This window comes from Fundulus heteroclitus, chromosome 13 (assembly GCF_011125445.2).
Source record: "Fundulus heteroclitus isolate FHET01 chromosome 13, MU-UCD_Fhet_4.1, whole genome shotgun sequence".
Taxonomy (NCBI): domain Eukaryota; kingdom Metazoa; phylum Chordata; class Actinopteri; order Cyprinodontiformes; family Fundulidae; genus Fundulus; species Fundulus heteroclitus.
The window spans coordinates 8,410,489-8,430,315 of record NC_046373.1 but is presented as its reverse complement, the minus strand read 5'-3'; the positions used below and the strand labels follow the sequence as shown (position 1 = coordinate 8,430,315).

Below are 19,827 nucleotides of genomic sequence, written 5' to 3'. Positions count from 1 at the left end.
TGAGGCTTTAAAGGAATGCTGTACACTATGTCATGCATGGGGGTGAGAGCGTCATGCTAAGGCTCTGTTTTGCTGCCGGTGCAGGACTGGTCCACTGCGTATCTTCACCGGAAATCAAGCGCTTTTATGGTCAAACTTGGACCTGGTGTTCCAAAGTGATCCCAAACATACATCAGAACTGGTTTTGGGATGGGCAGAGCTGGGAATGACCTCAACACCTATCCCTGAAGGTTGGATTTGTGTCAGTAAACAACCCAATTTGAAAAAAAAAAACTCTACCAACTCTACTGACAAGAGAGGGTCTCATGTTTAGCCAGAATCTCTCCGGGAGTGTCTGATTGCACTGTTCTGTAAGTGAGGGCTTAAGATTACTGCACAGAATTTACTGTGGGTGTGAGTGTATCATCGAAGACAAGATGAGGGATCAATTCATGTAACAACACAGTAATTCATATCTTTCAAAAAAGGGACTAAGACTTTATATATATATATATATATAATATTAAGGCTGTTGTGTCTGTGTTATATGTTATCTGTGTACATCCTGAGTCGGTGTCTGTCTCAAAAGAGTGGTAACACATGGTGACAATAAAGTTTCTTAATTCTTTAATTACCAAGTGACCCTGGGGCATTCCTCCAAATGTTATTGGAGGTGTAGGTGTCTACTTCAGGCAGTCTGGAATGGGGGAAAACCCCAATAAATTCCAACCTGTACACCTGATTGTTGCGTTTAAAGATAACTGCAGTTGTCTGTGTTTTTAGGAGTCACTCCCAAAAAAAAAACATGGGTTCTCATGCATCAACAGAGGCCCACAAATATTGTTTTCTAACTATCTGAATCTGACTTGTTCCCAAATCACAGCAATAATGTTTGTGCATACGTTTCTGACCAAAACTATTTCACTTGAAACAAGACCCACATATGAAGCATGTACATTTTACCATTTCTGTCTGCCTCTTTATAATTATTTCCCTCTCCTTCACTCAGATCACTTTTACTGCTGAAAGTGTTACTCGTCAGCTACTGCTGGGGACATTCCTCAGTTGATCTTTCTGTTCAAACTAAAGCATGTGAGCAGTTACCTGAATGTCTGAGTCGGTGAACATTTGTCTGTCTGTCAGGTGTTGGGACTCACATTAGCTAGAAAAAGAATCAACAAAGGACTCCGGGAAGCTGGGGAGGCCTGCACAAAGAGCATCCAGGCTCCTCTTGGTGTCACCCGATCTCTTGTGTGTTCGGACGTGTATGTATGGCTAGATAAGTGTGTGTGCGTGTGTAGTTGAGGGGGGGGGTGCTTTCTTTAGGGGTTGAGGGCGCCTCATTGGCTGCAACGCTGGGGTCAACTGGAGGTCAGGACATCTGTGATGGATGGACCCTCTGTCTGTAGACCACTACCCAGCCCGCATGCTCCCACTCTTCGCTCCTCCTGTGGGCCTCCGACCCGCCGGAGTCCCCTCGCTGTGCACTTCTGTTTTCACATCTCTTTGTGTGCCTCCGTTTCGGCACCCCGAGTCGGCGTTTTTCTCGCCTGGCAGAGACCGAGCTGAAAGAGAACCGCAGACAACTCCCGGAGGTGAGTTCTGATGTGGAGATGCGGACTCTCTGCTTTTCCTCCATCCAGTCACCCGCATCCCTATTTCCTTCCTCTCTTTCTCCCACTTTAGCCAGCGCGCTTGTTCTAACGTAGCAGCTCAGCTACAGTGACTGACCACATGATGTCATCCACCCCCCCCCCCTCTCTCTCATGTCGATCCATCCATCGCCCTCCGTCGCACATCTGTCGATGGAGGAATTCATTTTGTCTGCCAATCACAGCGGGGGAGTGGTCAGTTAGAGCAGATGTGCCAATAGCTGGACCAGCAATGATGAGTGACTTCTGTCAGTCCACCTCACTGCCTCTCTGGGTTTACTGGCGCTCTCCGTTTCAGGCAACAGTCCGTAAAAGTCAGAGCGTGACATTTCTGAGTGGCGAAAGTGTCTCGCTCTTTTTGCCGAGTCGTGGATGGGTAGCAAATAAAGCTCATATTAGATTTATGTGCAAAAGCAACTTCTGATCTTTTTATGCAACCACAGAAAACCACATCCCTACTGGTTTTTACTTGCTTTCTACATTACACACATAATATTTAAAACTAACAATGATGAGCTATCACTTTTTTACTGCAAAATCTCATTAACATTAAGGTAAACGGAGCTTTGTGTGAAAAGCCAATGTGTTTAAATGCAAATATCGAATTTTATTTAATGTCTTTTAAACGGCGAGTGTAGCTCATAACCTTGTTTTCTTGCTCTTTGGTATAAACTGTCTGGCACACACAGACACAGAATCAAAGGAAAACTTTGAGCCTGGCATCCAAAGCCTGAAACATCTGTTTTTAAATGACGAGAAGCCCATTGAAACGTTTTTCTATAGCATGCACTCTACGCGGTTGGGCGTAAATGTCGGCGTGCACTTCTGCTTGCATCTGTTTCTATTACTTCATCAAAAATATTTTGCGCATGTTACTGCATGTCTCAATATGACGGTGTGTGGGCTCTAACAAATCCGAAAAAATACCTGTTTGCTCTCAGGTTCGTTTTCTCTTTGTATTCTTGAAGATCTCTCCTAACTTTTAATTACTCGCAATGGATTTTTTTATTTATTTATTTTTGGTCACTTTTGCTGCTGCAGCCGGAAGAGATAAATCTTATAATTATAATGTATCCATTTTTTGCCAAGGTTTTTACTGTTCAATCTAAAAGAAAAATAGGTAGAGAGAGGAATACTTGGTTTTTTTTGTTTGTTTTTTTTACTTATAAGCAAATGCATTCACTATCAAAGTCCTTTAATTAAAAAAAAATTTACTGTTTATAATAACAATAATAATAATATGTATTACACACTCACACATTTATATTTATATATATATATATATATATATATATATATATATATATATATATATATATATATATATATATATATATATATATAAATGTGTGAGTGTGTAATACATATATTGTTATTATAAACAGTAATATATATATATATATATATATATATATATATATATATATGTATATATATGTATATATATGTATATATGTATATATATATATATATATATATATATATATATATATATATATATATATATATATAATATCAAAATGTTTTAACATTTTTAAAGATGACGTTATGCAGGATTAGTTTGGAAATATATACACTTAGGATTTGACAGACAATACTACAAATTCTTATTATGAGAAGGAAGATCTCTTTTAGAACCAGTCAATGTTGGTTGTTGAAATAATTCTAGGTTAAAATAACGTTGCAGCTTTGTCTAATTGATGTAATTGATTGGAATGGTCTTTATGTGGAGTAATTTGCTCACATTTCAAAAATTTAGTTTCAAAATTGTAATTTAGGCCTGAAGATTCACTGATCACTCTTTCCCATGAATAAATAAAGAAAAGGCCTGAACTGTTTGTTTTTAAATAATAATAATAAAAATAATAATAATAATGATTATTATTATTATTATTATTATCATTATTACTAATACTATTATTATTATTATTATTATTATTATTATTGTTGAACAGAGCTTTGACTGACTGCTGTTTAAGAACTCAAACCTGACCATTGAACAAGATTTTTTTCATGTTATGTGAAAGACGATATATTTATGGTATTCCACTGTAACGCTTTAAGGGTTTATTCCTGTTTCCCACAGTCTTAATGCTCTGAGTTAACTATCTGTCATCGTCCCTATGTTTATCTGGAGGCCTTAATGGGAACCATCAGGATGGTTGGGACGTCTTCTCCAATGACGCCATAAGATCTCTTTTCTCTTTTCTGTAATTTGCTGATTATTTTTACCATTGCGTTTAATTTAAAATCGAGCGTCCTAGTCAGGTTTGTTTGCCCTGTGCAGGGTGTATAAACTCTAGGTTTGAGGGGGGGGTATGCTGGTGCTGTGACAACAAACTGAAGCGGTGACCGAGGATTGACCCTGCATGCATGGCCTTTTCCCTTTGAGAATCAGCTGGGTTTCACTCTGAGAGCATCCTGCAGCACACAGCAGCAGTAAGGGGCAACATCAGGGGGTCGGCCACTCACAAAGTGGGGTCCGCAAGGTCCCACAGAAGGATGGAGCCACTGCAAAATCACATGTAGACGCTTCGATCCGGCTGTGATTCATTAGATTTAATTTCCACCAGAAATCTATGCATATCTGCCACGAAGTTGCTACGTATATTTAGATTTGAATGTAGCTAATTCTCTGTATTGTTCTGGATTCTATATACCTGAAACTTTTAAAGGGCCAAGATGGTGACAATAGATGTAATGTATGGTGATGTTAAATAATTAGAATCTGAATTAGAATTTAAATTAAATTGGTTAAAAACCACTACTAATACTACTATAATGATCAACATCATCATCCTTTCTACTATAATTATATATTCCTGTTTTAAATTGAAAAGATATTTTCTTTAAACATATATTAGTGAGTATTCCGATTTAAGGTAACAACCTAAATATGAGTGTAAGTCTATAGTTTGTAATTACAGATAATTCGTTTTGAAAATTTTAAAATGTATTTAACATTTTCAAAACTAGATGAAATGAATACATTTTGTTATGGACAGTATAACAAGTTGTGTGTGCTGTTAATCTATTATTCTTTAATAGTTACCTAAAATTGTATTTGTACTACATTTTAAACTAGCTATTTTCTAGTCTAAAGATCTATTCAGATTTGATCAAGAACTGCATAATGTTTTGTTTTTTTTCTTTTGTAATTTAGTTAAATATTTATATAGGCTACACCACATTGCTCGTTTTCAGTTAATCGCAGTATTCAGAGAGGCCTTGAAAAGAAACAGCCTCCCGCCCTGTGCAACAAGTGTACAGTGTATGTACACGAAACTATTTATATGGAAACAAATAAAGATAAGGGCGTACAGTTATCAAATAACCTTGTCAACGTTCAAAACGACGTTATGTCCTCTCTAACAAACAAAAAAAGCGCCCCGACATAAGTAGGCGCGAGTTTAATCAAATAAAAGCGAAAAAGTGATAGAACTTACTCGCTTTTTCCACGTGTGGAGCAGAGTTAGACTGAGCGCCTTGCGCCACAGACTCCCCGAAGCTTAAATGCAGCCGCTTGTGCAGGTGGGTCCAAGGTAAAGGTGAACTGCGCTCATTAATCACGCTTCTTCCGTGGGCTCTTTGCCCTTTTATGGTAAGATGGACGCGCATCCTGCACATCAGGAATTAAAACAACAACAAAACCCCACTAGGTTTCTCCCTTTCCCAGGGTGTCGAATATACCGACTTTTCACGCACTGCTCTGAAAATCACAATTGAAACCATTTTCAGCTGCGGCGGTGGGGATCGCTTATGTTAAAATGAGGTTTGCGCACATTTTGCCGGTAACGCCGCAAGTTTTTACAGTTTATGCTGTCATTGGGGTGGCACGATGACAACTCGGTGAACTTAAGAAGCTGAACTGACACTGTGACACCAGTCAATAGCCTTAACCTCAGCGTTTCAATCAATATATTTTTGTCCCCTCAGTAAGCCGGTAGCTCGATAAGGTTGCCATCACAGAAGACGCTGACATCCTCGCTCTCGGATAAACATGCCTTTATTATGCCAATAACTGTTTACCCCAGGGACGGAAGCTCGCAGGGACGCATACATTGACAGGACCGGACGGGTGAAGAGACACGTGGACTTTCTCTTACTTATCTTCTATCCTTTTGTCTTACTTCGAAATATATATGAAGGGGATTTAGATTCAATATTTGCTTAAGATAATAAGGTTAAAGTTTACATTTTTTAAAAAAAAATCTCTCCAAAAAATAGACACAGAGGAAAAGATTTATATTTAAACGCACTTTAATGCACATGATTGACCCGTAAACTTCTCTCTGGACAAAACACTTTGCGTTCGTCCCACTTGAACACGTGGAAAAAAACACATAAAAGCCTTTCACAGCCCTGAAGGACCTGCTCCGCGACTGATAAAACTCAGCGCCCCACTGGTGATACATGAACGCTTTACGCACCATGCAAATCCCGTACAGTACACGAAAACGGCCAACACGCACACACACGTACGCACGCACACGCACGCACAGACAAAAAAAATAAAAGACAGAAGTGACATCGATTAAACAGCTACTGTAACTATTCATTCCCTAACGATAAATAAACGAGGTCATCTCGTTGATTGCGTGATGCCCCATTAACAGCAGCGGCCGTGGCCGGTAGCGCACAACTTTGGCACATTTTCTTTTGAGGTATCTTTGTGTGTGCAGATTTGTCACTTTATTATTTAAAGAAAAGCACTAGGTCAGGGGTGTGCGGGGTGGCAGACCCTCCACATTTTCAGAGCAAATAAACACATCTCAGGTCACGACTGGACATTGCTGCTTCTTGCAGACATGTGAAAGAATACGCAACAACTCTAAAGCTTTTAAGTGGAAAATGTCCCAAACCTTTACATCTGCCCACGCATATACCACCCAAAAAACACACTTTAACTTTGGTATAAAGGCTCACATGGCCTGAAGAGATAAAGAGTTTGTATTCAGTTGGAGGTGTAATTGTCAGTGCTCGTGGAAGACACCGTTGAGGATGAGGGGGAGGGAGTGGGAGGTGAAGATGAGGTCGACCTTTCAGATCCCGCATCGTCCATCTTCTCTGGGATGCTCTCCTCCGGTTCCGCTGGTGGCACTTTTGCCGGCAGCAAACCCTCCTTCTCCCGCTTTTTCTGCTTCATCCTCCGGTTCTGGAACCAGATTTTCACCTGAGTCTCATTCAGCTGCAGCGCGGCCGCTATCTCCACGCGGCGCGCCCGGGTCAGGTACTTGTTGAAGTGGAACTCCTTTTCGAGTTCTGTGAGTTGCTTGGTGGTGAAGTTGGTCCGGACCGTGTTCGGCTGGCCTCCGTAACCGTATTCTCCGGAGCGCACTGCAGACAGAAACGCACAGAGGGTTTATCATGTGTGTTCCGTGGTGCCATAACAAATAAATTAGATTATTTACAGACCCCCAAAAAAGAGACGCATATTTTAACGCAGCTGGATACAGTTTTACGCACCGCCAAATTGCAAGATGCTCTAGTAAAAAGGCGCAAATGACATCCTAATCCTGTCATGAAGTCGTAATTAAGTTTTTAAGTTGCCCGTGTTACTGCAGTCAGTTTAGTAACGAAACTATGGTGAAAATTTGAGCTTTTTAACCACCATGTCATGTCCAAAGTTACATAAATGTCAGGTTTAATAAGCCCCTTTGGTCAATAAACATCAATTGACGTCTTTAGACGTCCTTTCACTCTTGCTGTGAAAATGTGTTTATTGTTTCAACTGTATTTGGAACATCCTTTTGACTTTTGAACACCCTTTCCGAGACTGTGCAAAATAAAATGAATCATCTCCACGTCTTTGCTTTCTCTTTCAACCACATTTTGACATTGTTCAGAGAGCAAACGATGTCATATTGTCAAGGTCTTATGAAGTTTTATTCTTGTCTTCCCCTTCCCGTCGCGCACCTGTTTTCGGTGGATTCCTCTTGACCTTCATCCAGTCAAAAGTCTGCGCAGAGGAGGCGCCCTCCGACAGAGGTGAGCAGCAAGCGTCCAGGTGAGCTGCGTGCAGAGGTGACATTGGGTTTGAGCCCCCGGGGTAAGGGGGCGCTTGCTCGTGTCCGCCTCCATAGGCAGCGTGGCTATACTGCAGCTGGCCCAGTGGGGTGGCACTGTAACCGTGTCGGTGCTGAGAAATCATAGAGGAGGACAGATTGCCCGAAAAAATCAGTGGACCGCACTGGGGGAATGCAGCTCCGGACTCCACCTCCTGGTTCAGCGTGTAGTGGTTGTATGTGGCGCAAAAACTTTGGGGCCCATAGCTGGAGCTGCAGGCTGGGTGGGCACCGTAGGAGAGACCCAAAGTGTTTGCAGTAGACTGGTAAGACCCCGGCGGATTGGGGACGCTGTCAGGAGAAGTCCTGTTTGCCATGAAGTGCTCATCCGCCCCGCAGCTGCTCACAGCAGCCCCGCAGGACGGAAAAGTTGTAATCCCGTGGTCCGAGTGGAAAGCCCTGATGGAGCACGAACCACCTTCTCCGCTCATCGCCGAGTAGTCTAAGAAGCTGCTCATTGTGGCATCGCTCTCCAGGTGCCGAGGGACCGTCCACTCCAACAAACACCCTCCAACCCACCCTTGCCCAAAGTGACCGTGACAACCTTTACCTATACTCTATCCTTATCAGTGCTGGGAGGAGGTGGGGTGCGCACTGACCGATATCAATGAACGGCTGCTGTCACGTGGCCACAGGTCAGCCAGTTAGGCATTTGTCCTTATCCCTTAAGCCGGTGACAGATTGGTGTTTGAGGGGCTATTTAAATTCCGAGCGCTCGTCGATCAAGGTGACGCGCGTCGCCGCTAATGTATTGGCCGAGCAAACAATGAGCTGGGAGGCAGACGGAGGTGGACGGTCCCGGGGTCGCATGCAGGGAGCAGGGCTGCAGCAAAGCATGCACCCCCCCCCCCGCTGCGCGCTCCTGCACCGGTGGTGGAGAGATTAACATTTCATCCTCTGCTACCTCACAGCCAGGACGGCACTGGACGCTGACCCCCAGGTACCCTATTTTTGGATTGGTGTGTGTGTGCGCGCGTCTGCGTGTGTCCTGCTCGAGTATAACAGCGATGTCACATGAATAGCAGCGTCAGTCGCTCTTGGATGGATGAATGGCCAAGTGTGTGTGTGTGTGTGTGTGTGTGTGTGTGTGTGTGTGTGTGTGTGTGTGTGTGTGTGTGTGTGTGTGTGTGTGTGTGTGTGTGTGTGTGTGTGTGTGTGCGTGCGTGCGTGCGCGCCTGTGCATGCGTGCGTGCGTAGCACTGCCGCGGGGTATCTGCGGGCTATTAATGTCTCATTCCGATGCGAAATGTTTCACGCTTGAACATTATGGGATTTTACTCTGCAAATATTGTCACAGCGTGACAGTGAGAAAGACGCAGGGAGATTTCTCTCCCAGTGCAGACCAAAATAGCACCCTTTGCATGTCTTTCTTTCTTTTTCCTTTCCTCTCTTTTCTTCCTCTTTTCCCCCTCAGAATTGTGGTTAAAGGCAGCAGCAGAAGATTTGGAGGTGCAAGTACTTTCGCCCCCTTTTCCATTTCATGCCTTTGCCGTTTCGTACTTGGCCTTTTCAGGTAGGAAAATGAGCCATACATTGACCATGCATAGGACCTGCTTAGACACAGAAGACACAGGAGGAAAGACAATGTTGTATAAAATTGTCAGATATTAAGTGTTACATAATTCAATTTAAATATACAGGAAAGTTGGGGATTTTATTTATAATGAATAAAAAACACTAAAATGGTTAACAGATATGCCCTGGTTTGTTTACAGGTACGAAATAAAAGTATGTTGGTATCAAATAGCCTTGTGTGGGCATAAACAATTGTCAAGGGGCCAATGTTTGGCTATTGTGCGCGCCACATCACGTGACGCCAGGTGCGGCTCCAGGGCTTTCTCAGAGGGGTGGCCAGATGGGGGCCAATTGGTGATATTGGGGTGGAAAACAATAACCAGAAGCCATAACAGATTTTTTTTTTTTTTTTTTTTGTGACATCATGGGGAAGAGGCAGAGGACCCAGAGTGTATGACAAAAACTGACATAAGAATAAATAAATAATTAAATGTTGAACACACAGAAACACACAGAAAGCTTCTCTTCTCCTCACTTACGTTCCTCTTGAAAATTATATATATATATATATATATATATATATATATATATATATATATCACACAGATACAAACAGTATATTTTTATTAAATCAGCAACATTGAATTATGACTATACAGAACTGATATTTTACATACATGCCTGTTTTTAAAATGCTGAGCACATTAGATTTTTTAACTACTTTTCTTGAGGAACCTCTGAAGCATATTTAAGAGTACGCTCACTCAACACATATAACATAGGAGAGGTTTCGAGATACATTCTGTATATGAAGTCAAGCACTCATGTGCCTTCTTAGGATCTTCTAGTTTGAGAGGATCCTTGGGAAGGATGAGACTTTTTCATTATTATTGTTTTGAACTGGAACTTAATCTCAAATTCCACCATAGCAAAGTAAAGTACCCATCTGATGACCCCTTACAAAACCTTCTGGAGGCGCACCGGTCACGGCATCTCCTTAAATCCCCTGTCAAGCGCATGTAGTTTCAGGCCATGACACACACACAAAAAAAAAAAAACTCTTTGTACTAACCTGAGTTGGGTTTGGATCTGTATACATTCATAAAGCAACACACAAAAAGCCTCGCAATGTGTGAAACCGCAACCAAATTGGCACTCCGCATTTCCGCATCACGTTTGGGTTGTCACAGGTGATGAAGAGGCAAGACAACACGCACACCATTAGGATGATGGGGTATTAATTTTTTCGTCTCTTGCAGGTCATAGGGTCAGCCATCTACAGTGGTTTCACTCCCACATGTATTCATTACGCATGTATGGTGATCAAATGATATAATAATGAGAGGAGCTCTTAAATGCGCCTATGTAGCCTGAGGTGTGAGTGTGCGCTGATTATCCTGTTAAGATCATCAAATAAAGCTGCCGGAGAAATGAATGGGCAAAGAAAAGGAGCGGAGAGAGAGAGAGAGAGAGCCTGGAGAGCAAAGAGGGGGAGGAGGGGGGAGTGGAGTGTGCGTGGGAGTCTTGCAGCAGATGCGCAACCTCTCACCGAGGAAGGAAAAGAAAGGGGCGGGAGAAGGAAAGGATCTCCTGGAGAAGCGAGCGCCCCCAAAGGCCGAGGAAAGTTACAACACCCACATGAATATCTCTCCAACTACTGGAGAGCCGTCGACATCTCTTTAAGGTTACTTGTTGGCAGGTCTCTCTCTCTCTCTCTCTCTCTCTCTCTCTCTCTCTCTCTCTCTCTCTCTCTCTCTCTCTCTCTCTCTCTCTCTCTCTCTCTCGCTCTCTCTCTCTCTCTCTCTCTCTCTCTCTCTCTCTCTCTCTCTCTCTACTCTGTTGATGCAAATTTAGCATCGTCAAAAAGGTACAGGTTTGTCATTAGCCCATCACATGAGCCCCAACGACTTTTCTACCTGGGCAATAAAGATCTTTGGCCATTTTACTTTTAAAGCACATTCGGAACTTTTTGTGAACGCCTTTGCATTTTCAACCACCATTTACTTTTTTGTGCATGTATTTTCTGTCTCTATGCGTTAAATTGGCTTATAGGATAATATATTGTGCTGTTGAGCGTTTTGTCAGTTCGCCAAGATTTAGTATTAATTAAAAAAAAGTTGTTTTACAGTGTATTTCGGTACTCTGTTTTACCGTGTTCACACAGGTGTTTGAATTTTTGGTTTAAATACACTTACCTTCGCCAGTAAAGTGTATGATATTATGCATAATGAGACCAATAATTTAAAATGAGTGTTCTTCAAAAAGTATTCTGTCTTCTCCTTTTATTTCCTATTTTATTATTATTGCTGCATTCACGCTGGGGAATATATATATATATATATATATATATATATATATATATATATATATATATATATATATATATATATATATATATATATATATATATATATGAAGTGAAATTCGTTTTAAACTTCCCACCAGTGGGGAGGGGAAGAAAAAGCGCAGTTGTTCAATTCCCCCTCCACCCACACCACTCCTCCTCCTCTCCCTTTTTCTATCTTGTCTCCTCCAGCTGCCTCTGCAGTGAGTGGGCGAAGGTTCCTGCCTCCCTGAGGTTGGAAAGAAACTTCGCCACATGCAGGAACCTCGGAAGGCTTTTCACGGCTCTTTGTGTGAGCTGCAGGAGCGCAGAAAAGGCGCGCTGTGTCGGAATGATTTGGTTAAACGCGGGCACCATGGTTAGTCAGAACACAGGAGAAGGGGGGAAAAAAGTACCCCCCCCCCCTCACCCATTAGAACACACACGCATATAACTTTTCCCACTAGTGTTCACTCAATCAGTGAGCAGTTTATAGCGTTCAGATTTTCCAATAAAAGTTCGAGTTGATTTGCAAGAGTCTATATCGATCCATCGCAACTGGTGTTTTTTTTTTTTAATTAACTATTTATTTTACATCAGGATAAATTCTGTTCTATTGAGTTGATATGTCGAGTAAAACCCTATTCTTGTGAGTCTAATGAAGAGCCACATAACAGAGCGAGATTATTAATAATCCTGTGTTGAATAGAAGGCTTTAAGGTGCAGCTGAAACATACTTTTTCCAGTAAAGCAGTAAAGTCACCAAAAACACGCCTTCTTTCCTGTTAAAACCAGCTTAGGCAATAATCTCGACTTCACAAAAGCTTTTCTTTGGAGTAAATCTGATAAATGTTCAACGCTCCAAGAGGAGTCTGGCTTAAGTTTGAGCGCAACCTCTTAACCCTGAGCAGGCTTGCTGCTGCTGCTGCTGCTGCTGCTGCTGTCTCCGAGCCATGAGCCGTGTTCAAACAAGCTATAAAAATGAATTATGACCAAACGCATGCAGAGACACGGCCCCCTTTTTAGTTTTAGTAGTAGGGGAGTCCCGTATGAAAACCTAAGTGGGTGTTGTTTTATTTATTTTTTTATTTGTGCACATTACGCGACAATTGCCCTCCTTAACGCCCGTCTCTTTCATGCCACGGGGGTGATTTATGAGCTCCTGAAGGCAAACACGGCTCGGCTTATTTGCCTGCAACTTGCACTCAGTGTTAACAGCCCGGTCCTGTTCAGATCTGTGCAGAAATGTTTGCTTTGATTTTTACCTAAAAAAGAATCCGTGTGGAAGCTGGAGATGCAAATATTGATAGAATTATCCTCACATTTCTTTGCACTTTTAAGTATTTTTGAAATTAATTAATTAATTAATAAATCCAATTATACTATTTTGCATAAGACAATAGGCTACATTCCTGTTTATTTCATGCTTTGTTTTATTATTATTATTATTATTATTATTATTATTATTATTATTATTAAAAATGTGTAATAATAGGGGTTTTGCCCACAAAGATTAACGTGTGAAATGTAATTAGCAATCCACTGGTGCTGAAAAACTTTCGTCCAAATTGTCTGTTTTATTCAAACAGGTGTTCCGTCAAAAACTAATGCAAATAGATCATTTATAATCATTACCAACCTGTTGTTAATTCGCAGAGCCCCCTCACTCTCGCTTTTGAATAGATTTATTTATTTTTTTTGTCCATACGTAAAAATTAAATTTAAAAACATACATTCACCCTGGAAGTCTTAAAAAGAAAAGAAAAGAGTCGAACACAAGCAGAAGGATTGTAGCAAGTTAGTTGTATTCTAACAAAAATATCCAAGAAAACTATACAAAAATAAAAAACGACCCAGTTTCATACAGGTCTAACACTGTTGGATAATTCTCACACAACACACACACACACACACACACACTCGTAATTTCCATTCCAAGTGATCATGTTGTTATGATAATTAAGCTACTTTATAAGCAGAACTATTTCAGTGATTTAATTCCGTCCTTACCTTGTATTAATCGTCAAGTCAAATATCAAGAGAATAAATGTGCCGCACATACAAACAATATGAGTTAATTCTGCCGGAGCCTGATTTCCCTATCCCACACACACACACACACACGCATTTTCTAACACACACACACACACACACACACACGGGAAAAAGTTGTGGGGGACTTTTCTTTTTCGGAGTTAATAGTTCAAATGCTGCAGGTCGATTGTGGTCAGGGACTCCGAGAAAAAATAAAACGTGTCCGCGGAAATGTCCACGGGGCTATCCAGAGACTCCGAGAGGCTCGGCGAGGCTGTGTCCGAGAGCTGCAGGCAGGAATCCGAGGAGAAAGGCTGAAAGTCGTGCAAAGAAACATCCAGGGCAGAGGGGCTGTCACCATTGTCCGGCCCAGATGCCGAGCCGGGGCCCATTGTTGACATGCAGCCCGGAACAGTGGGTGACGGGTTGGGAAAATGTTTCAGATTTTTGTCATAGCTGGCCGCCTCTCCGTTATTGTGAAGCTGCTGCGGCTGTATCTGCTGCTGCTGCTGCTGCTGCGGCTGTGTGTTGTTCTGAAAGGAGCAGGTATCTCTCTCCAGGAGGGGCCCGCTCTGCTCGTACAGCAGGCCGCCCCCCTCCTCGTCCTCCTCGCTGTGGATGCCGTCGTCGTTGGCGCCGGGGCCCTTGGCGTCCCCGCCGCCGTGGTTCTCCTTGCTCTGGGTCTGGCGCTTGTGCTTCATGCGCCGGTTCTGGAACCACACCTTGACCTGCCTCTCGGTCAGATCGAGCAGGGCCGCGATCTCCACCCGCCGCGGCCGGCACAGATACTTGTTGAAGTGGAACTCCTTCTCCAGCTCCAGCAGCTGCGTGTTGGTGTACGCGGTCCTCAGCCTGCGAGAGCCCCCTCCTCCACCCGCTCCCTCCACGATCTCAGGCGAGCCTGGCGAATAAACAGCAAAAAAAAGAAAGGGGGGATTAGAAAGAGCAGGACGCAGCAGTTGCATAATAACCCCGCTGCCCGTAAATCTAACGCTATGACTTTTGCAAAATGGCCGCTGGAGCTGCCGAACCCACACACACACGGTCATACCCAGACATCATGTCCGCGTTAAGAGACGAACTCTTTTTTTTTTTTTGGTTCTTTTACGCAATAACACCGCGGCCTGCGCGAGCGTAAAGCGCTCCAGAACGGCGAGGTCCATCCTGGTGTGGGAGTCTAATGAATGCTCCAGCTGCCCTCCTCGGCAAAGGCACTCCATCACTCTTCATTACTGTCACCCATCAAAACTCTGCCTCGCCGAGGGGGAATAAATCATCTTACATCACCAAACTTTAGCCAAACTTTTCCTCCCCTCTGCATGCTTCGCGTTCATATTCCTCCATCCGTGAATAAAAACGCGTCCTTCGTGCGTATTTTGACGCGTTTATTGCCCCTTTTCCCACCCCAATCCGAAGGGGCCCCCCGAGCGTGACTCGACACGCAGCAACAGATAGCGAAGGCACCGTCGGTCAGGTTTCACCCACCTTTCGGGGAGAAGCACACCGGTCCGTTGGAGATGGCGGTGGCGGCGGTGGTAGCGGCCGCCGCGGCGTTGGCGGCGGCGGCGGCGGTGGAGCCCGGCAGGTGGTGGCTCCTCTTGGAGGCTTTCTTCTCGCGCATCCACGGGTACTCCGGGGGTAAGGAGGCGGTGGGCAGCGGGCTGCAGCCATCGGGGCTGTGTCTGGGCCGGCCGTGGCGCGGATGGCTGCCCGGATTCAGGCTGGGGATGGTCTGCTCGAAGGGAGGAGGAATCAGTGTCGGGCGTGAAAGCGTCGAGCTCTTGATTGATGAACTTTGAAATGAATCAGCGACAGGGGGGAAAGATGTCAGGCACTCAGCAAGCGACGGCTGACTATTGATAAAACCGCTCTCTCGCTCGAATTCGTAATTCATCTCCGCTCCCTGAGAGCCGAGGAAAGTTTGCGGCGCCGTATTTTTATAAACGTCGCGGCTCACTGAGGACGATGAAGAGAGAAAAAAAATATATAAATAAATTAAAAAAAAAATCCCCTGATGTGTTTTTTTTTTCTGTTTCAGTGATTACGGCCGTATGGGGACCGAGCTACCATTAAACTATAGAATTCATGGAGACAAGGTTGAAATTGGACCGAATTGCCTGTCACATGATTACCTCTGCCCAATGACAATTTGGGGCTTAATCAAAAGAAGCCACTCTCTGCCTGATTGATCCAAAAGGGAGGAAAAAAAAATTGAAAAAAAAAAAAAAAACAACCCCAAAAGTCCTCGCTCAGCTGGGCCATGCACGACTGTTTTTATTTACATCTCTGTCCGCTCAGCTCGTCCTCGCCTCGCTCCTCCAGTCCAGTCCACTAAGCCACAAAATGGGTTTTTTAAGAAGCGCCTGACGCTCTCTATTACAGGGAAGGAGACCAGCTCGGGGTGCGCGGATTCGTGCACTCCTCTTTCTCGTATTGTTTGAGCATGTCAGTCGAGAACGCCCCCACCACACACACACACACAAATACCCACACACATACACAAAACACACACACAGCCACACATTTCACGCCAGTAGCTCTTCATATTTAAGCTCTGGGGGGGCGAAAAAATAAACTTAAAAAATCCCAGAGATTGTTCACATCAGAACGCTTGTGAGCTTTTAAAGATGCATATTAACTAATCTTAACTGCGCCCAACGCCCCCGCGTCTTCTGTTTAAAACTGACAGATTTTACCCAATCAAAGCCTTTATTGTAGAAGAGTAGCTGAACTTTCTCAGGTATTTTTTTATTTTTTATATTTTATTTATTTTTTTAACAGGGCTCCAACGAAGGGAAAACAGCCAACTATCCCACCAAGCGACGTTTCGTTTGAATTCCGGCTGAGCAACGTGGTTCACGCAAACCGGTTCAGGTGAGGGGGGCCGAGCGTGCTGGACGGAAACGGGTAAAGGTGAAGGGACGTCCACATCAGACGTCTACGTCTCCAAATCCGTCACCTTTGTTTGATGCAGGGCCAACGCTTGTGTGTCTAAACTTGCTCGAATCGTCAACCTTTCCCCTCCGAGTAAACTTTCGTTCCTCAAACACATACAAGACGTCAACGTGAAGACGTGTGCCAGTCCCTGTTAACTTTTGATCAATGTCCCGTATAAGGACCCGGTGGGGTTCAAAAGGCAAACCTACGTCCTACATTTATTTAACATAGTCACCCTTTCCTCAGAGGAGAAAAAAAATGGACAATGTTACCTTCCATCTAAACAATGCCAACATGTAAAAGACGTCTGATGTCTATTCATTTCTACATATTAGCTTATACAGAAGGATATAACGGCGCTTAAACCCCAAAGCTGTATCCTGAACCTTGTTAAATGGCTACCCTTTCCCACACAGCACATTTTTGTGCAATAAACGCAGAAAAACGCCCCAGCTTTCACCTAAAAAACGTGAAAATGTGGTTGAAAAGTGGGCGTTAACAAAGAAGAGCTCTACTATACCCTGAGTCTTTTTTTTTTTTTTTTTAACAGGCCAAACTGCTGGACGGACATATAAAAGACGACATTGTCTTCCATCTGAACGACCTGGAATATGGAACTGAAGAGTCAAAGGGGGAAAAGACGTCTAATAAATCCTATATCTTGGTTTTAAATTGTTGCTCGTTTTCAAAGACCCATTTTCAATTTTTTTATTTATCTGTTTTTGTTATCTAGACAAATGCACGATCTAAAGAACATGACAGTGCGTCTGGAAAACAAAAGACGCAAAGACGTCCGTGTTTAAATGTGGTTGAAAGGTGCTGGGGGGGGGGGGGGGGGGGGATCAAATGGGCTAGCCAAGCCCTACTTTCAATGTATTTGTCTGTGGCAAATTTGGACGAGGCCCATGGGCTAAAAAAGTATCTTCTGTGGTAAATAAAAACAAGGACTGGCGAGCCTTAAACACACAATAAAAGGTAACACGTAACATGAAGGCACATTTTTCGTTCATTCCACTAAATGATCGAGTCCACGGACATGCTGTGAAGCACAGAATCTCTTCTTGTGACTCCAATGCAGCCACGATTGCGGCATTCCTTTTAAAGGGAGCCTTGGAAATAGTCTTGTTTTCATGTCGGGAGCGTGAAGCCACAGGGCTATATAAAGCAAGGATTTATTGGAAGGACATTGCCACATTGCTGGGGGGAGGGAGGCAACGAGCTTCCCACTGTATTTCTATTATCCTTTCTACCTGAAATGGTCATGGAGCAAACATAAACACGGTTACAATCGACCTTTTACAGCGAAATCTATTTGCTGGCGTTATTATGCTGATGGGAACGCTATTGAGCTGCTGTCTCCCTCCTCGTGTGTGTCTGCTTTCATATGGCTCTTCTAGAAGAATCCGTAAAAGCCACAATCAGGAAGTCCCCCCCCCCCCCCCTCTCTCTTTATTTTTCTGGCAGTACATGGCGTATTTTCGTTATATCTAAAATAGAAATATATATGTGTGTGGCTTATTGAGTAAGAAGAGGGGTAGAAGAGAAGAAGTGGAAGCCCTCTCTCTCAGTTTGTTGCTTATATACCAAACAAAGAGTCCTGGAAGCCTGTGCGCGATCAATCTTACTCGCCAGAAGGTCTGACAGCTCGGTGCCCTCACAACACATTTAAGGCTTCTAACTCTCCCCCGGATCAAATGCAGCCAGGAAGCGCCGAGAAACAGTGGCCACTCAGATTAGAACCAGTTTCTGCTCGCACTGGTAGTCTGTTTGTCGCTGGAGGGATTTTTTTTTTTAAGAACAAGAGAGAGGAAAAAAAAGGAATCTGGTCACACAAGATGCGACCATTTCCTCTCTGAGGAGCCAACGGTGTGTATGTGGTGAGACTGGCTTCCCCACCTGGCTTTTATCTTTGAATTTTCCTCTATTTTTTTTTTCTTTTGTTGTTGTTGTTTTTTTTTTCTCTCTTTAAGACGCACATGTTTGCGAGCGGACCAGTGGCGAGTTGCTAAGAGAAGAGACGGATGGCTACTTTGGAATTACGCAGTCTTTGTGTGCACGAAAAGAAGTGGGTGGCGGCATTATAGGGGAGCCCGTTGCGTTCTACACACTTATCTTTGCGGCAGGAGTGATTTACGGCACAGTTTCCCCACGGATGCGAAGAGAAACACTCCGTGTGCTCAGTTTTGAGTTTAAAGGCAATTTCTGTTTTATTGGCGCTACCTGCGTCTGGCGCAGGAGGGTCAAGTCGCTGTCCTGCAGCGTGCGCGCGTGTGCGTGTGTGTTTCCGCCTTGGATGCAGAAATATTAAAAAGCATTGGCCTTTTTTCGCTCTGTGAAAGTGTGTGTATGTATGTGTGTGTGAGAGAGAGAGACACACACACCATGCTTCAATTGTTCTAGCTTTCCCTGCTAACCATATGTCAGGGCTGGTAATGTTGGTGCCCTCTGATATCAATCATGTTGAGCTGAAAATGAGAGCAGGGAGGGGAACAAAACAGAAGAGGCAATAAATTAATGCGAATAAATGTTGTGAGAAATAAACAAAAATCTGTCAGAAGCTTGTTTCGGAGAAATATGTTGGCACACGGATTTGTTTCGACGGCCTGTTCCAGCTTAATTCAACACTGTTACTCCTGGATGCGTTTTGATCAGTATTATTATTTTAAAAAACAAGGGAATTATCACAATGAATTCATTTGTTCACAATATTATACTTTTGCGGTTTAAACGATTTTGTAAAAAAATAAAATAAAATAAAAAATAGACCAACACGAAATATTCCATTTTTGTCCAGCATTTGTTCCCCTCCGGTCGTGTGTGGCAGGTTTTAAGCAGCTAAAGCTACAAATCGCTGGGAATGATCCAACAAATAAAGGTCCTTCGTGATGGTACCTCGGAGTATCCTCTCTGAGCGGGTTTGGACTGACTATAGGCAGAGGTGAATTATATTTTAAACGATTTCTCATTCGGCTTGTTGTCTCCTTGCAGAACCCTCCACGAAGACGTGGGTGACATTCTTATTATTATGGATGTGCCCACGCAGATGAGAGAGACGCGCTGGGAAAGAGAAGGGGGCCCACCCTCGAGGAGGAGAGAGTAAATAGATCAAATGTTTGATTTCTTTTTCTTTCTTTTTTTTTTTTTTTTGAAGCTGCGCAGTTGTTCTTGTTTATTGAACAAAAATTTAATTTGGAGCAACGATCTCACTTTATTTTAGCAGCATTTACTGTTCTCTGATTAAATGTTTTCTTTTTATCACCATATAAATTTTTTAAATTTAGTTCACATTTGTTATTAAATATTTTTAAAGGATCTAAATAAG

General features: G+C 43.2%; 2 protein-coding genes and 2 long non-coding RNA genes across 7 annotated transcripts in view; 1 reads left to right on the top strand and 3 right to left on the bottom strand.

Moving 5' to 3' along the window:
* Positions 1-5,209, bottom strand: part of LOC105934285 — a 55,681-nt gene extending 50,472 nt beyond the window's left edge. The window contains exon 1 of the long non-coding RNA XR_004932242.1: positions 5,078-5,209. This is a non-coding gene — a long non-coding RNA (uncharacterized LOC105934285). The remainder of the gene's footprint in view (positions 1-5,077) is intronic.
* On the top strand, positions 1,391-19,622 carry LOC110369259. 4 transcript variants are annotated; one of them, XR_004932244.1, is made up of 5 exons: positions 1,391-1,574; positions 7,583-7,638; positions 11,748-11,913; positions 16,350-16,442; positions 19,494-19,622. It is a non-coding gene; the product is annotated as an uncharacterized LOC110369259 (long non-coding RNA). The 4 variants fall into 4 exon arrangements; XR_004932246.1 differs by lacking the exon at positions 7,583-7,638; XR_004932245.1 differs by lacking the exons at positions 1,391-1,574; positions 7,583-7,638 and adding an exon at positions 8,556-8,636.
* hoxa1a (homeobox A1a) lies at positions 5,874-8,634 on the bottom strand. The gene is made up of 2 exons (XM_012874215.3): positions 7,548-8,634; positions 5,874-6,968 (listed from the first exon to the last, which is right to left on the bottom strand). Exons 1-2 carry the CDS (start codon positions 8,152-8,154, stop codon positions 6,586-6,588), a joined length of 990 nt encoding a protein of 329 aa, XP_012729669.1. The 5' UTR covers positions 8,155-8,634; the 3' UTR covers positions 5,874-6,585.
* On the bottom strand, positions 13,318-17,340 carry LOC105934326 (homeobox protein Hox-A2a). Its single transcript, XM_012874261.3, has 2 exons — positions 15,054-17,340; positions 13,318-14,469 (listed from the first exon to the last, which is right to left on the bottom strand). Exons 1-2 carry the CDS (start codon positions 15,460-15,462, stop codon positions 13,730-13,732), a joined length of 1,149 nt encoding a protein of 382 aa, XP_012729715.2. The 5' UTR covers positions 15,463-17,340; the 3' UTR covers positions 13,318-13,729.
* Positions 19,623-19,827: the final 205 nt, after the last annotated feature.

Excerpts from the sequence above, each read along its gene's own strand:
- hoxa1a (XM_012874215.3), bottom strand. The coding sequence starts at position 8,154 with ATGAGCAGCTTCTTAGACTACTCGGCGATGAGCGGAGAAGGTGGTTCG. Across the intron at positions 6,969-7,547 it reads GAGGAATCCACCGAAAACAG|TGCGCTCCGGAGAATACGGT; the intron begins GTGCGCGACGGG and ends TTCTGTCTGCAG.
- LOC105934326 (XM_012874261.3), bottom strand. The coding sequence starts at position 15,462 with ATGAATTACGAATTCGAGCGAGAGAGCGGTTTTATCAATAGTCAGCCG. Across the intron at positions 14,470-15,053 it reads GGTGTGCTTCTCCCCGAAAG|GCTCGCCTGAGATCGTGGAG; the intron begins GTGGGTGAAACC and ends TTTATTCGCCAG.